The sequence below is a fragment of the Macaca mulatta genome, chromosome 16, assembly GCF_049350105.2.
Source record: "Macaca mulatta isolate MMU2019108-1 chromosome 16, T2T-MMU8v2.0, whole genome shotgun sequence".
NCBI classification, from domain to species: domain Eukaryota; kingdom Metazoa; phylum Chordata; class Mammalia; order Primates; family Cercopithecidae; genus Macaca; species Macaca mulatta.
This window is the reverse complement of record NC_133421.1, coordinates 50,743,431-50,760,682: the sequence shown is the minus strand read 5'-3', so window position 1 is coordinate 50,760,682 and position 17,252 is coordinate 50,743,431. Positions and strand designations below refer to the sequence as shown.

Sequence of the window (17,252 nt, the reverse complement as noted above, 5' to 3'; positions counted from 1 at the left end):
GAAGTCTTGCTTTGTCTCCCAGGCTGGAGTGCAGTGGTACGATCTCAGCTCACAGCAACTTCTGCCTCTAGGGTTCAAGCGATTCTCCTGCCTCTACCTCCCAAGTAGCTGAGACTACAGGTACCTACCACCATGCCCGGCTAATTTTTGTACTTTTAGTAAAGATGGGGTTTCACCATGTTGGCCAGGCTGGTCTGGAACTCCTGACCTCAGATGATCCACCAGCCTCAGCCTCTCAAAGTGCTGGGATTACAGGCATGAGCCACCGTGTCCAGCCTGGATTCAGAATTTCTTATTCACTGACTTAAAAATCTGCTCACTATCATTATTTTGATGCTAGCACTGTCCCAGATTTGTCCAGTGAAAGGTCCTTCAAGCTGGCTTTTGTGTTCTTTTAATTTCTTTGCTTTTTGGTACAAGTGGTCAGTAGTTTAACTTAACTTACTGGTAACTCCTTTAGCACTCTTGTCTTTTTTAGAAATATTCTATGGTACTTTGTTTTTTAATATTATCTGAATATAATGTATTTCCGTAGTTTTTGATCAAAACAAGGGCCAACTAGCCTCATCCAATAAAGGGTCATCTAACCTTGAAAGGGGACTTAAAAAAAAACCTATAACCTTCACATTTACTGCATCTGTTTTCTATCATGCATTAACTCTAGTAACCAAGTGAACCTAAAATCAAACTAGTAGTTTTTTTTTTACATCGGTATCTTCCCTCTGCTAAAGTGATAAACTTTTAGCATATTAAAGCTAATATATTTGTTTCTGCATATCTTGTATTTCTGTTGATTAATTAGGTCATCATAAAAATACAATCTAACAATATAAAAGAAGCAGCATTTAATACAGATATGTTCAGATGGTATTGTATATAAAACATTTTAATGCTAATACTTAAGTCCTTTAGGTACTTTGAGCGGTACCTTTTTTTGTGTGTGTGTGTGTGTGTGTGTGTGTGTGTGAGACGGAGTTTTGATCTTGTTGCCCAGGCTGGAGTGCTGTGGCGCAACCTCAGCTCACTGCAACTTCCACTTCCTGGGTTCAATCGATTCTCTGTCTCAGCCTCCTGAGTAGCTGGTATTACAGGTGTCTGCCACCATACCTGGCTATTTTTTTTTTTTTTTTTTTTTTTTTTTTTTGTATTTTTACTAGAGACAGGGTTTCACCATGTTGGCCAGGCTGGTCTTGAACTCCTGACCTCAGGTGATCCACCCACCTCAGCCTCCCAAAGTGTTGGGATTACAGGCATGAACCACCATGCCCACCCTGAGCAGTACCTTAAACCCTCTTTTTATTGAGAGTTTATTGAATTGTCTCTTTCTATTAAGAAGAAATTGGCTGTTTTTCCAAAGTGTATGGAAAATTATTTCCAAAGTATTTTTCTGTATATTTCATAAATTATTTGGTAATACTGAAATGTTTTAGTTTTAAAACATTTTAGGCTGGGGATGGTGGCACACACCTGTAATCCCAGCACTTTGGGAGGCCGAGGATCACCTGAGGTCAGGAGTTTGAGACCAGCCTGGCCAACGTGTCAAAACCCCGTCTCTACTAACAATATAAAAATTATCTGGGCATGGTGGCATGTGCTTATAGTCCTGGCTACTTGGGAGGCTAAGGCAGGAGAATCACTTGAACCTGGGAGGTGGAGTGAGCTGAGATTGTGCCACTGCACTCCAGCCTGAGCAACAGAGCAAGATCCCGTCTAAAAAAAAAAAAAAAAAAAAATTGGGTAGCATGCATAAAGTTAGTTAACTCTTTTTACATAGTATATACTATTAGACAATTTTTTGTAATTCAATATGTTCACATCAAAATCTGTGTCCTTTTCTAAAAATTACAATATTATTTATTATTGCAGTTAATGGACATTTACCAAGTACCTATTCTTTACCAGTTACTATGATAATGGCAATAGTAATAATATACTAATAATAGCAATAATCCTTTACTTTCACAGAATGTTTACTATAGTATTTCATTGAATCTAATGCCATTGGTTATAAAGTAAACAATTTTTACATACCGTTAAGAAAGAGACCCGTATAAAAGTTGATTTAAAAAAAGAGAGAAAAGCTTGCCAATTAAACTGTTCATTATACAGCACTAATTGTAAAATACATCTTAACTTCAGAGATGTTAAAAAATGAAAAGCTATCATTTTAGAATTGAATGGCTGGGCATATTGGCTCACGCCTGTAATCACAGCACTTTGGGAGGCCGAGGCGGGAGGATTACTTGAGCTCAGGAGTTTGAGATCAGCCTGGCCTACACAGTGAAACCCTATCTCTACTAAAAATACAAAAGAGGCCAGGCGCGGTGGCTCAAGCCTGTAATCCCAGCACTTTGGGAGGCCGAGATGGGCGGATCATGAGGTCAGGAGATCGAGACCATCCTGGCTAACACAGTGAAACCCCGTCTCTACTAAAAAATACAAAAAAACCTAGCCGGGCGCGGTGGCAGGCGCCTGTAGTCTCAGCTACTCGGGAGGCTGAGGCAGGAGAATGGCATGAACCCAGGAGGCGGAGCTTGCAGTGAGCTGAAATCCGACCTTCGCACTCCAGCCTGGGTGACAGAGCAAGACTCCGTCTCAAAAAAAAAAACAAAAACAAACAAACAAAAAAAAAACACAAAAGAATTAGCCTGGTGTGGTGGCACACACCTGTAGTTTCAGCTACTCAGGAGGCTGAGGCAGGAGAATTGCTTGAACCCAGGAGGCGGAGGTTGCAGTGAGCCGAGATTGCGCCACTGCACTTTAGCCTGGGCGACAGAGAAAGACTCCATCTCAAAAAAAAAAAAAAAAAAAAAATGATAACATACAGCAGTTTAAATATTAACTCATTTGATTATACCAATTCTATGAAAGTTTCTTAGGTAGTTTTCCTGAGGTCGCACAATTATTAAACAGATTGGAGACCAAGCATCCTAAAACTCCAGAGTCTCACCCTTAACCACTACAGTATACTGCCTTCAGTCAAGGTGATTAAAAGACAGTCACTTCTTTTAAGCAATTCATGGGAATGGGAGGAGAGAAACAGGTAAATAATTTATGCCATAATATGATAAATGCCTTAGTAGAGCTATGCATAAGAGACTACGGGGATACAGAGGAGAGACTGTTTAACTCTGTCTGAGGAGATGTATGTGTACCAAATCCTCTTCTGTTTTTCCTTTGACAAATAAGCACATATTATAGCTTAAAAATCATGGTTAGGCTAGCCAGGCACAGTGGCTCATGCCTATAATCCCAGCACTGCGAAACTGAGGCAGGAGGATTGCTTGAGTCCAGGAGTTTGAGACCAGCCTGGGCAACATAGTAAGACCCTGCCTCTAAAAAGAAAATTAGCTGACCGTGGTGGCATGTGCCTGTAGTCCTAGCTACTTGGGAGGCTGAGACCGGAGGATTGCTTGAGCTAGGAGTTTGAGGCTACAGTGAGCTCTGACCATGCCACTGAACTCCAGCCTGGGAGACAGTGTGAGACCCTGTCTCAGGGAAAAAAAAAAAAATCAGTTTAGGTTCTGTTCGAACCCTCCTGTGTTGCTGTGGCTGTGTTTTGATTTCTGATTTCTACTGTTGCAGGTAAAAAAAAATTCAAAATACAGATTAAGCTTCCCTAATCTGAAAACCTGAAATGCTCCAAAATCTGAAACTTTTTGAGCACAGACATAACTCCACAAGTAGAAAATTCCTGGTAAAAAATAATTTGAGGAAAAAAAAAATATTTTTCACCATTATTATTATTATTATTATTACTATTTTGAGACAGAGTTTCGCTCTGTTGCCCAGGCTGGAGTGCAGTGGTGCAATTTCAGCTCACTGCAAACTCTACCTCCTGGGTTCAAGTGATTCTCCTGCCTCAGCCTCCTGAGTAGCTGAGATTACAGATGCCCGCCATCACGCCTGGCTAAATTTTTTTTTTTTTTTTTTTTGACACAGAGTCTCGCTCTGTCGCCCAGGCTGGAGTGCAATGGCTCAATCTTGGCTCACTGCAACCTCTGCCTCCCCGGTTCGAGCCATTCTCCCTGCCTCAACCTCCCGAGTAGCTGGAATTACGGGCACCAGCCACCATACCTGGCTAATTTTTGTATTTTTAGTAGAGATGAGGTTTCCTCATGTTGGCCAGACTGGTCTCGAACTCCTGACCCCAGGTGATCCACCTGCCTCGGCCTCCCAAAGTGCTGGAATTACAGGCGTGAGCCACTGTGCCTGGCCTAATTTTTGTATTTTTAGTAGAGATGGGGATTTCATCATATTGGCTAGGTTGGTCTCGAACTCCTGACCTCAGGTTATCTGCCCACCTCGGCCTCCCAAAGTGCTGCAATTACAGGCATGAGCCACCACACCCAGCCATAAAGTTTTAAAAAAGAAAAATATATATATAACAAATTCCACACCTGACCTCATGTGACAGGTTGCAGTCAAAACAAAACGAAGTAACACACAACTTATTCAGCATCCCCAAGGAAAAAAAGACCCTTCCAGCTCCCTTCAGTTACAATATATCTTTTCTGAGTATGCCCAGATTTCCTTATGCAAGCATGCCCACAAAGGGTAATAAAATGGCACATGTTCTGACTGGTCACACCAACAGCAGATTCCCCACGATGCCCTACATGGTGCGAAGACCTATATGCATTGTTCAGTGTGTGTTTTTGTTTGTTTGTTTGCTTGCTTGCTTGCTTGATTATTCTCTGCTCTTTGGTATAAAGACGTTGAAAATATCAAAAAGGCCCACAGATACCCCTATGGGTCATAGTGATAAGAAAAAGAAGTAACATTTATGTTTATCTATAGCACGGAAAGTCAAGGTGTTATAGAAACTGAACAGTGGTGTAAGTATGAAATACCTTACAGAGGAATATGGTATTAGAATGACCACTATATATGACCTGAAGAAAAAGAAGGATAAACTGTTGAAGTTTTATATATATCAGAAGTAGTATATATAAAGTGGAAGTGATGAACAGAAGTTAATTAAAAATAGAAAAACACTGCATAAAGCTAAAATGAAGATCTCAAGCGATGAAGTTAAAATGACGGGAACTGTGAATATTGAACAGGCCAGTTGCAGAATTTTTTTTTTTTAGACGGAATTTCACTCTTGTTGCCCAGGCTGGAGTGCAATGGCACGATCTTGGCTCACTGCAACCTCCACCTCCCGGGTTCAAGCAATTCTCCTGCCTTAGCCTCCCGAGTAGCTGGGATTACCGGCATGCGCCACCATGCCTGGCTAATTTTGTATTTTTAGTAGAGACGGGGTTTCTCCATGTTCGTCAGGCTGGTCTTGAACTCCCAACCTCAGGTGATCCGCCTGCCTTAGTCTGCCAAAGTGCTGGGATTACAGGTGTGAGCCACCATGCCTGGCCCAGTTGCAGAAATTTAAGAGAAGACATGGCATTACATTTTTAAAGACTAATGGTGATTAGCATCCGCTGGTCATGAAGCAGCAAAGAAATTTATTGACAAGTTTGCCAGGGTCATTGCTGTTGAAAATCTGACACAAGAACAAGTCTATAATCCTGATGAAACAACACTCTTTTGGATTATTGCTCCAGAAAGACACTGACTGTTGCTGATGAGATGCAAATTAAGGATGCCAATGACAGAATAACTGTGTTAGGATATGCTGATGCAGCAGGAATGCATAAGTGTAAACTTGCTGTGGTAGGCAAAAGCTTCCTTCCTCACTGTCTTCAAGGAGTGAATTTCTTACCAGTCCGTTATGCTACCAAAAAGGCATGCACGGATCACCAGGGACATCTTTTCTGATTGGTTTCACAAACATTTTGTACCAGCGGCTCATGCTCACTGCTGGGAAGTTGGACTGGATGACAACTGCAAGATTTTGTTACTCCTTGACAACTGTTCTGCTAATCCACCAGCTGTCTTTCTCATCAAATATAATGTTTATGCCATGTACTTTCCCCTAAACATGACTTTATTAATTCCATGTGAGCAGGCTATGCTTGGATCAATGAGAGTAAATATAAAAACATTTGCTTGTGCTAGCAGTAATGAACAGAGGTGTGAGTGTGAAATATTTTTTCTTTTTTAAGTTTTTTTATTTAAAATTAAGACAACTGCAAATTGTCCCCATGGATGACTAACATAGTGACTCCTTTGCTTTCTGATGGTTCAGGGAACACAAACTTTGTTTCATGCATAAAATTATTTAAAATTATTTTTGCTGTGTTGCCCGGGCTGGTCTCAAACTCCTGGGCTCAAGCGATCTTTCTACCTCAGCTTCCCAAAGTGCTAGGATTATAGGCATGAGCCACCATGTCCTGCCAGAAAGTTTTCAAAAGGAGTTTAGCATGAAGAATGTCTTGTATACTGTTGCCAGTGCTTGGAAATCAGTGAATAAAGACAAATTTGTGCATGCTTGGCACAACTCTGGCCTTTGACTATGTTTAGTGATGATAATGAACAAGTTGGTGACTTTTAAGGATTCCATATGTCGACAAAGTGAGAAAAAAATGATGTCTGACCTCTTTACATATACAAAAAATTGCCTTCAGAATTTGTCAGTAAACAGAAAGAAGTGGATATCAAAGAAGTTTTTAACATTGATCATGAGGTTCTAGTTGTTCATTAATTGACCAATGATGAAATAGCCGAAATGGTTCTGAATCAAGGTTATTATGATAATAGACATTATAACAATGAAGATGATGTTAACATGGCAGAAAAAGTGCCCATAGACAACGTGATGAAAATACATGATGAGCTTATTGAAGGGCTAGAGCAGGGTGCATTCATAACAGGACAATAAATCCTGTTTGTTTATAAAATCAAAGAGACTTTTAAGACAAAAACTTGTTAGTAAGGCACATGACTCTGGAGAAAACATTTTAAAAAGCCATCTAGCAGAATGCCCCCTCACCCCTAGAGGACCCACTTCCTGGTCCTTCAGCTGCTTCTGATGTTTCTTCTCACTTGAAAAAAAATACAGTGTATGGTAATTTTTTAATCAAAACACAGTGAGACTGGATGCAGTGGCTCACACCCATAATCCCAGCACTTTAGGAGGCCGAGGTGGGCGGATCACTTGAGGCCAGGAGTTCAAGACCAGCCTGGCCATCATGGCAAAACCCCATCTCTACTAAAAGTATAAAAATTAGCCAGGTGTGGTGGCGCACACTTGTAATCCCAGCTACTTAGAATGCTAGGGCACAAGAATCACTTGAACCTTTGAGGTGGAGGTTGCAGTGAGCCCAGATCATGCCACTGCACTTCAGCCTGAGCAACAGAGTGATGATCTGTCTCCAGAAAAAAACAAAACAAAACAATGAGACAGGTGGAGACTGAACACCTGCCTTTTTTGTTGCTGTTTTTAACAACTGATATAGGTATTCTGATGATGCTACTATGTTACTTAGTTACCCTGAACATATTATTTTTTCATTGCATTAGTGGTATTTCATATTTTTTACTGTTACGTATTTATGTATGAGTAAGTGTAAGAAAATGCTTATTGGTAGCCTATAAATTCAGTCAAGAATGATGGTGATGCCAAACAACCACAGATTGTGCTCATGAATGACTAAGAGAGTGGCTCCTTTGCTTTCTGATGGTTCAGTGTACACAAACTCTGTTTCATGCATAAAATTATTTAAAATATTGTGTAAAATTACTTTCAATCTATCTGTATGAGGAGTATATGAAAACGAAATAAATTTTGTTTAGACTTGGGTCCTATCCCCAAAATCTCTCATTTTATATATATGCAAATATTCCAAAATCTAAAGAAGTCAGAACTACAAAACACTTCCGGGCCCAAGCATTTTGGATAAGGAATACTGAACCTGTACCATTACACTCTTTAAAACACTTGTACACTTTGGGAGGCCGAGACGGGCGGATCACGAGGTCAGGAGATTGAGACCATCCTGGCTAACACGGTGAAACCCCGTCTTCACTAAAAATACCAAAAAAATTAGCCTGGCGTGGTGGTGGGCGCCTGTAGTCCCAGCTGTTTGGGAGGCTGAGGCAGGAGAATGGCGTGAACCTGGGAGGCGGAGCTTGCAGTGAGCTGAGATGGTGCCGCTGCATCCAGTCTGGGTGACAGAGCGAGACTCTGTCTCAAAAAAAAAGATAAAAAAGTCAGGATTCATTAGGTGTATCTTATTAAAAATAACTTCAGGAAAATTAAAATGTTCAAAATAAGTAAAGTTCAAATTTTCACAGGTGCTGGAGAAAATTTGGAGAATACAATGGCAGCCTTTCAGCAGTAAGTATGTAAAAAAGGTAAAAAGTACTCTTTTCTTTTACAGTTTGCAGGCTTTCTTTAAAGTGATGATGATTCACAAAGTGAGGATAGTGTAAGTGTGGCATCAGTTTGTGATAGTTGTTTCTATTTTGTTAAATTTTTTTTTTTTTTAAATTAGTTGGTCAGAAGTGTTGCAAAGAGTGTTTGGCTTCTGTATTACTGAAAAAGCAGATGGGAGTTTAGGGTAATCAAAAGATACTATAGTTACAAAGCTGAAATAAGACATTTGTAACAAGGAATGTTCTGTGTATAATGCTAATTAGTCTTGGAGAGAAAGAGAAAATGAAACAACTGTTACAGTGGCTGCTATTTATGAATAGGATTATGTGTCTTTGTACCCAGTAATTTTTGTACAGAACTGAACCTGCAATCTGGTTTCTTCTTGGAAGCCTCATGAGTGTTGATCTTTTTTACCAAATAAAATACATTTTTAAAATTCCTATTTATAAATTATTTCATATAAGTGTCTTTTAGAGCAACTCACAGAGAAGCAGCAGGAGAAACAGGAATGAAAACTAATTAATACCTCGTTCTTTGTCTTAGAGTCAATGGTTATCATCAGTCTGTGGTAATCGTGAGAACACTGTTTTCCCTGAAAAATAAAGCAGAGAATGTGAAAAGTTAAACCCAATGAAAGACATTACCGATCCATAATTAGTAAGATCCATATTTAGTAAGATAAATATTTTCTTATATAATTGTGGAGCCATTTTAATGTATATAATTGGGACTAAGAAATTTGGAAAATTTGACTTCACTTTTTGTTCTGCTTCTCGTCGTTCAAAGACACCTTAGAGATTATTTTTCTTATTGTTATTAGATACAAAGCTATTGTTTTTTCATGTTCTAGTTTCACCTAAATCCTATCTTCCTTGTATTTGTCATCTCTTACTCTTCCTGTTCTATACTATGATGCCTTTTGTTTATGATCTCAAGAGCCTCTTACAAAAATGTAAAATTTTGGCCGGGCATGGTGGCTCACACCTGTAATCTCAACACTTTGGGAGGCCAAGGCGAGGCAGGTGAATCACCTGAAGTCCGGAGTTCGAGATCAGCCTGGCCAACATGGCGAAACCCTGTCTCTACTAAAAATACAAAAATTAGCTGGGCATGGTGGTGCATGCCTGTAATCCCAGCTACTTGGGAGTCTGGGGCATGAGAATTGCTTGAATCCGAGAGGCAGAGGTTGCACTGAGCGGAGATTGCACTGCTGCACTCCAGCCTGGGCAATAGAGTGAGACTCTGTCTTAAAAAAAAAAGTAAAATTTTTCCTCCTATCACAGACCATGAAATGGACTATTTTAATTTAAATACTTTATTTATTTTCTCTACTTAGATTACATATCTGGCTAGCTAGCCATAACTAAATATAGATGTATAATTTTTTTTTTTTTTTTTTTTGAGACAGAGTCTCGCTCTGTCGCCCAGGCTGGAGTGCAGTGGCCAGATCTCAGCTCGCTGCAAGCTCCGCCTCCTGGGTTTACGCCATTCTCCTGCCTCAGCCTCCCGAGTAGCTGGGACTACAGGTGCCCGCCACCTCGCCCAGCTAGTTTTTTGTATTTTTAGTAGAGACGGGGTTTCACTGTGTTAGCCAGGATGGTCTCGATCTCCTGACCTCGTGATCCGCCCGTCTCGGCCTCCCAAAGTGCTGGAATTACAGGCTTGAGCCACCCCAGCCTAGATATATAATTTTGTGTGTACAAATTCTACAACATATACACACACTATCATATATCATTTGTTGCCCATGAGGTAGGTGATACGTATAACTTGAGAAAAAAACTACTCATAACTTTGAGTGATTTTAGCATTCTTCACACTTAAGGCACATTATTTTATGTTTTCCTCCATATTTTTTGCTAAATTTTTACCAACCACCATTATTTATGAAATTAAAACACTGGGTTATAGAATAAATTATTTTAAAGGATGATGCATTTGAAAAAAATCACAGTTTTTTCTAACCTTTGAAAATTTTGATCCTCTTAACATTTTTTTTGATATTTAAAGGATATCTAATTTAAATGGTTTTTACTTGCAAAATACAACATATTTTTCATCTTCAACAGTTTTTATATAGTTTTGTTCAAATAGTAACTACTGAAAAGTACCACAGCCTTCTGTATCATGTGGAAGCTTTCTATAACTTAAAAAAATTTTTTTGGAGATTTTTCTAGTACTTCAGAAGAAGGGAACACCTCTTTCACATGCTACTTTTGTTGTTGTTTGTTGTTTGTTTGTTTGAGACAGAGTGTTGCTGGAGGCTGGAGTGCAATGGCGCAATCTCAGCTCACTGCAATCTCTACCTCCTAGGTTCAAATGATTCCTCTGCCTCAGCTTCCCGAGTACCTGGGATTACAGGCACCTGCCACCTCTCCTGGCTAGTTTTTAGTTTTATTTATTTATTTTTTAAATAGAGACGAGGTTTTGCTATGCTGCCGAGGCTGGTCTCGAACTACTGACCTCAAGTGATCTGCTCACTTCGGCCTCCCAAAGTGCTGGGTTTACAGGCATCAGCCACTGCACCCAACCTTTCATATGTTATTGTTAATGTTTGTTAGATGTATTTATTTATAAGGCTGCTTATCAACTGACTTAGAAATTTATATAAAACCCCTTTTTTTGAGTTTTTCGTTATTAGTGGTGGTGGTTTGTGTGTGTGTGTTACACATTAGTGCCCTTGCTATGAATACATACTTTTTTTTTATTATACTTGAAAAAATTACAAATATTTTACTGTTAACTGCTAGGAATCTTAGAAGGTTTTTTTGTTTTGTTTTGTTTTCATACTTGTTTCATTGAATAACAAGAAAACACTGTTTAAACATACTATTTTGGCCCATCGCGGTGGCTCACATCTGTAATCTCAGCACTTTGGGAGGCCAAGGCTGGTGGGTCACTGGTGGTCACGAGTTCAAGACCAGCCAGGGCAACAGAGTAAAACCCTGTCTCTAGAAAACGTACAAAAAAAATTAATCGGGCATCATGGTGCAGCCTGTAGTCATAGCTACTCCAGAGGTTGAGGTGGGAGAGGATGACTTGAGCCTGGAAGGTAAAGGTTGCAGTGACCCGAGATGGCTCCACTGTACTCCAGCCTGAGTGACAGAGCCAGACCCTGTCTCCAAAAAATAAATAAACATACTATTTTTAAGGTACTGTATATTAAAATACTAAAAAGTTGTAATATACACTCAGGAAAAGATACATACTATGCTTAAGTATGATATATTCTTGATAGGATGGGTAGTTGAGGGAGAGATAGTAAAAATAAAATGACCAGCTAAAACTTAGACCTTATTTATGTACATATTTGAATACACATTTCACAAAGCATATAAATTTCAAAGTGGAGGTGAAGATGAGGAGATATTAATGACAATATAAATAGTTGGTGTGGGAAGCCTGATTAAAATTAACCAGAAAATCAAAAGGTATTAAGACTAAAAGGGCTATCATTTGAAGACAAGAAGGAGCTATTTTGAAAATGTAGGATCAGCTGGGTGCAGTGGCTCACACCTGTAATCCCAGCACTTTGGGGGACCAAGGCAGGCGGATCACTTGAGATGAGGAGTTCGAGACCAGCTTGGCCAACATGGCGAAACCTCATCTCTACTAAAAATTAAAAAATTAGCTGGGCACAGCCTGGGTAACAGAGCGAGACTCTGTCTCAAAAAAAAAAAAAAAAAAAAAGGCCAGTCATGATGGTGGCTCACACCTGTAATCCCAGCACTGTGGGAGGCTGAGTCAAGTGGATCACCTGAGGCCAGGAGTTTGAGACCAGCCTGCACAACGTGGAGAAACCCCTTCTCTACTAAAAATACAAAATTAGCTGGGCATGGTAGCGCATGCTTGTAATCTGAGCTACTAGGGAGGCTGAGGCAGGAGAATCACTTGAACCCAGGAGGCAGAGGTTGCAGCGAGCCAAGATTGCACCATTGCACTCCAGCCTGGGCAACAAGAGTGAAACTCCATCTCAAAAAAAAAAAAGTAATAATTAAAACTGACAAAGAGAAATAATTGTGTCTAACAATGTATGAAATGTCCTTTAATGTGGTTTATAAAATGCTTTCACAAACACCATCTTCCTTAGGTTATGAATATGGCTCTTCTATTATTTCTTTTATTTATTTATTTATTTTCCGAGATGGAGTCTCACTCTGTTGCCTAGGCTGGAGTGCAGTGGCAAGATCTCGGCTCACTGCAACCTCTGCCTCCCAGGTTCAAGTGATTCTCCTGCCTCAGCCTCCGAAGTAGCTGGGACTACAGGCGCGTGCCACCATGCCCGTCTAATGTTTTGTACTTTTAGTAGAGATAGGGTTTCGCCGTGTTAGCCAGGATGACCTTGATCTTCTGACCTCATGATCCGCCTGCCTCAGCCTCCCAAAGTGCCAGGATTACAGGCGTGAGCCACCACACCCAGCCTTCTATTATTTTGTTAGGAGCAGGAATCTTTTCTTACTAATTTCAAAATCCTTAATACCTAGCTCAGGCTCTGACATAAATAGACACTCACTAGTTGCTTACTGAATGAAATATGGAATGGGACATTCAGGAATAAAGCAGAACATTAGCAAAAGACTGATGAAGGAGACAGAGCCTCCTTCATAGTAAAGCATAGAAGCAAAAACTAAGAAATTGTGCTATACACATACACACACACAGAGCCACTAAACCCTTGAGTATGTAAGATGTGGTTCTCAAGGGCTAATAAAACTAGGTTATTAAACAGGCCGCCTTAGGAAATACCTGTAGGACAATGTGATCCCTATGGTATTAGCTGGAATGGTAAGGAGAAAGAAGCAAATTGTATTAGCAATAGCTAGAAGTGTAAGTTGGCAGACAGTCAAGGTAATTAATCAGTGACCTGGTTCTCATGATAAATATTTTAGAATATCTACTTAATATGACTATCTATGAAATGGGAATAGTGATACAACCTCAGTGTTGTGAAGAGTAAATGAGATTCAGATAAATTCTTTTAACATGATGCCTATTTTAATTGTTATGCATTGTTTCTGTGGAGTTTCACATTTTGTTTTAGAGCTAGAGTTTTTATTTCTTTTTCTGGAAATGTTGAAACCTTGGCATTTCCAACTTCTTTTTTTTTTTTTTTTTTTTTTTTTGAGACAGAGTCTCCCGCTGTCGCCCAGGCTGGAGTGCAGTGGCCGGATCTCAGCTCACTCACTGCAAGCTCCGCCTCCCGGGTTTGCGCCATTCTCCTGCCTCAGCCTCCCCAGTAGCTGGGACTACAGGCGCCCACCACCTCGCCCGGCTATTTTTTTGTATTTTTTAGTAGAGACGGGTTTCACTGTGTTAGCCAGGATGGTCTCGATCTCCTGACCTCGTGATCCGCCCGTCTCGGCCTCCCAAAGTGCTGGGATTACAGGCTTGAGCCACCGCGCCCGGCCTCCAACTTCTTTTTTGTATATATTTTTTTTAATTTGTCAACAGCTTGTCAGAAATTCAGCTATAAAATATCTGATATTTCAATGGAAGTAGGTGCATGCTGTTATTCATGAAAAATTTTCAAGGCAAAAGTGATTTAAAAATTTTATTTTCTCACTGTGTTCTAGCTATTTACATATCAAATTTGGGGTAATTTTACTAGAATAATTTGCAAGTTGTCCTAGATACACTTACTATTGTTCTAACTTTTTTATCTATTAGTTTGTCAATAACAATAAACATACATAGGAAATATTTTTCAAATAATTCCTAAACATTTCTAAAAATAGCCAGTATTTCATCTAGAGACAAACTTCAAACTTAGAAAGATTTCTGAGGTAACATGTACAGGTTTTTTTTTTTTATTGCCAGCATAGGACACACTTTTTTTTTAATCTTCCCCCTCCGGCTCAAGCGACCCTCCCATCTCAGCCTCCCTGATAGCTGGGACTACAGGTGCATGCCTCCATGCCCAGCTAATTTTTCATATTTTTTTGTAGAGACCGGGTTTTGTAGAGATGATTCACCCACCTTGGCCTCCCAAAATGCTGAGATTACAGCCCTGAGCAACTGCACCTTTAATTTTACACTTTGGCCGGGTGCGGTGCCTCATGCCTGTAATCCCAGCACTTTGGGAGGCTGAGGCGGGCGAATCACGACGTCAGGAGTTCAAGGCCAGCCTGTCCAATATGGTGAAACTCTATCTCTACTAAAAAATACAAAAATTAGTTGGCGTGGTGACCGCTCTTGTAGTCCCAGCTACTCAGGAGGCTGAGGCAGGAGAATCGCTTGAACCTGGGGGGCGCAGGTTGCAGTGAGCTGAGATCGTGCCACTGCACTCCAGCCTGGGTGACAGAGTGAGACTCCATCTCAAAAAAAAAAAAATTTTAAAAGGTTAAAAAAATGTTAAATAGAAAAAACTTGCATAATAAGGATATAAAGAAAGAAAATATGTTTGTACAGCTGTAAAATGTTTGTGTTTTAAGGTGTTATTATGAAAGAGTCAAAAAGTTTTTTAAAATTTAAAAGTTTATAAAGAAGTTACAGTAAGCTAAAGTTAAATAGGTTTTTTTTTTTTTAATTTTTATTATATTTTTAAGAGACAGGGTCTCACTTTCTCTGCTAGGCTGGAGTACAGTGGCATGATCCTAGCTCACTGCAACTCTGAGCTCCTGGGCTCAAGCAATCCTCCTGCCTCAGCATCTCAAGTAACTAGAACTATGGGGATGTGCCACTGTACCTCCCTAATTTTTAAATTTTTTCGTAAAGATGAGGTCTCTCCATGTTGCCCAGGCTTGTCTCCAACTCCTGACCTCAAGCAGTCCTCCTGGTTCAGCCTCCCAAAGTGCTAGGATTACAGGCATGAGCCACCGTGCCAGGTCTATTTTTAAAATATATTTCATGTTGCCTAAGTATACAGTGTTCATAAGGTCTACAGTACTGTATTAGTAATGTCCTACACCTTCCATTCACTCACCACTCACTCACTGACACCAAAAGCAACTTCCAGTCCTGCAAGCTCCATTCATGATAAGTACCCTAATGCACGTGTACCATTTTAATCTTTTATATCATATTTTAACTGTACCTTTTCTGTGTTTAGACAGATTCACAAGTACTTAACATTGTGTTACATTTGCCTGTAGTATTCAGTACAGTAATGTGCTGTACAGATTTGTAACCACGGAACAATAGGCTATACTCTATAACATAGATGTATAAATACCATCTAGATTTGTGTAAGTGCACTCTGTGATGTTCACACAATGACAAAATTGACCATACATTTCTCAGAACATACGCCCATTGTTAAGTGGTGCATGACTTTATAATATTTTTATATTATGTGTTGTAAGTATAAACAGAAATATACATTTAGCCCACATAGGTGATTCACAGATAAAATAAGAATCATGTGAGCTAGTGTATTTATTTATTTATTTATTTATTTGAGACAGAGTTTCGCTCTTGTCGCCCAAGCTGGAGTGCAATGGTGCAATCTCGGCTCACTGCAGTCTCTGCCTCCCGGGTTCAAGCAATTCTCCTGCCTCAGCCTCCCGAGTAGCTGAGATTACAGGCATGCACCACTATGCCTGGCTAATTATTTGTATTTTTAGTAGAAACGGGGTTTCATCATATTAGCCAGGGTGGTCTCGAACTCATGACCTCAGGTGATCTGCTGCCTTGGCCTCCCAAAGTGCTGGGATTACAGGCATTAGCCACTGTGCCTGGCCTCTGAGCATCCTTTTAAATACACTAGCTCAGTTGGGTGCTGTGGCTCATGCCTGTAATCCCAGCACTTTGGGAGGCCGAGGCAGACGGATCACCTGAGTTCAGGAGTTCGAGACCACCCTGGCCACATGGTGAAACTTCATCTCTACTAAAAATACAAAAATTAGCTGGGCGTGGTGGCAGGTGCCTGTAATCCCAGCTACTCGGGAGGCTGAGACAGGAGAATCGCTTGAACCTGGGAGACAGAGGTTGAGTGAGCCGAGATTGTGCCACTGGTCTCTAGCCTGGGCAACAAGAACAAAACTCTGTCTCAAAAGATAAAAATAAAAGAATGCTCAGTGTTTATTAGATTAAATTCCTGCTGTAATTTATTGTTGATGTTGAATAAATTGATGTCAAGAATATTATCTTGTAGATAAGAGATAATATATTCTGGGTTTGTTTGTTCGTTTTTTTGTTTTTGAGACAGAATCTTGCTCTGTCACCCAGGCTAGAGTGCAGTGGCGTGATCTTGGCTCACTGCAACCTCCGCCTCCTGGGTTCATGAGATTCTTCTGCCTCAGCCTGCCGAGTAGCTGGGATTACAGGCGTGTGCCACCACATCCAACTAATTTTTGTATTTTTAGTAGAGACTGGGTTTTCCCATGTTGGCCAGGCTGGCCTTGAACTACTGACCTCAGGTGATTGACCTGCCTTGGCCTCCCAAAGTGCTGGAATTACAGGTGTGAGCCACCATTCCTGGCTAAGAGATATATTCTTAATGGCAGTATATTTGTTTTTCCATTATAAAATTTTATATTCTAAAAATTCAAACAACTCAAATAATCTATGTGAAGTAAAAAATTGGCCTGCTCACTTTCTTACTCCCATTCTGACTCATCTCACTTATAAGAGGTAACCCCTGTCATGATTTGGCCTTATATCTTTTATTATTTAAAAAATTTACACATAAACTTTTTTAACAAAACTTTATTTTACATCAGTAGAATCATGATTGATGCAGAAGTTTTTGCTCCTTAGTTCAGCTAAAACCAGGTTCTTGTCACACAACCAGGAAAGATTAGGCACACAGACACATTCAAAGATGAGGAGAGCAGGAATTTATTAAAAGAAAGCTCTCAGCAAAAAAAAAGGAGTCCTGCTAACAGGCTCCCACCTCATAGACTGATCACCAGGTCACCACACGTGAGCTGAAGAGCTGAAGAGGCTCCTCACCCCTGCACGAGGGACGAATGCTCCACCCCCTCCCTGCAGCGCACATGTGGGCATTATTCAGAAAGAATCCGTCGAGAGGCTGGGC

At 40.2% G+C, this 17,252-nt stretch overlaps 1 protein-coding gene across 3 annotated transcripts in view; it reads left to right on the top strand.

Moving 5' to 3' along the window:
- GDPD1 (glycerophosphodiester phosphodiesterase domain containing 1) overlaps nt 1–17,252 on the top strand; it is a 61,211-nt gene that overhangs the window by 5,580 nt on the left and 38,379 nt on the right. For all 3 annotated transcript variants that reach the window (XM_015119124.3, XM_077970910.1, XM_015119123.3), the window contains exon 2: nt 8,194–8,236. In XM_015119124.3, the coding sequence (XP_014974610.1) occupies nt 8,194–8,236 (43 nt within the window). The remainder of the gene's footprint in view (nt 1–8,193; nt 8,237–17,252) is intronic.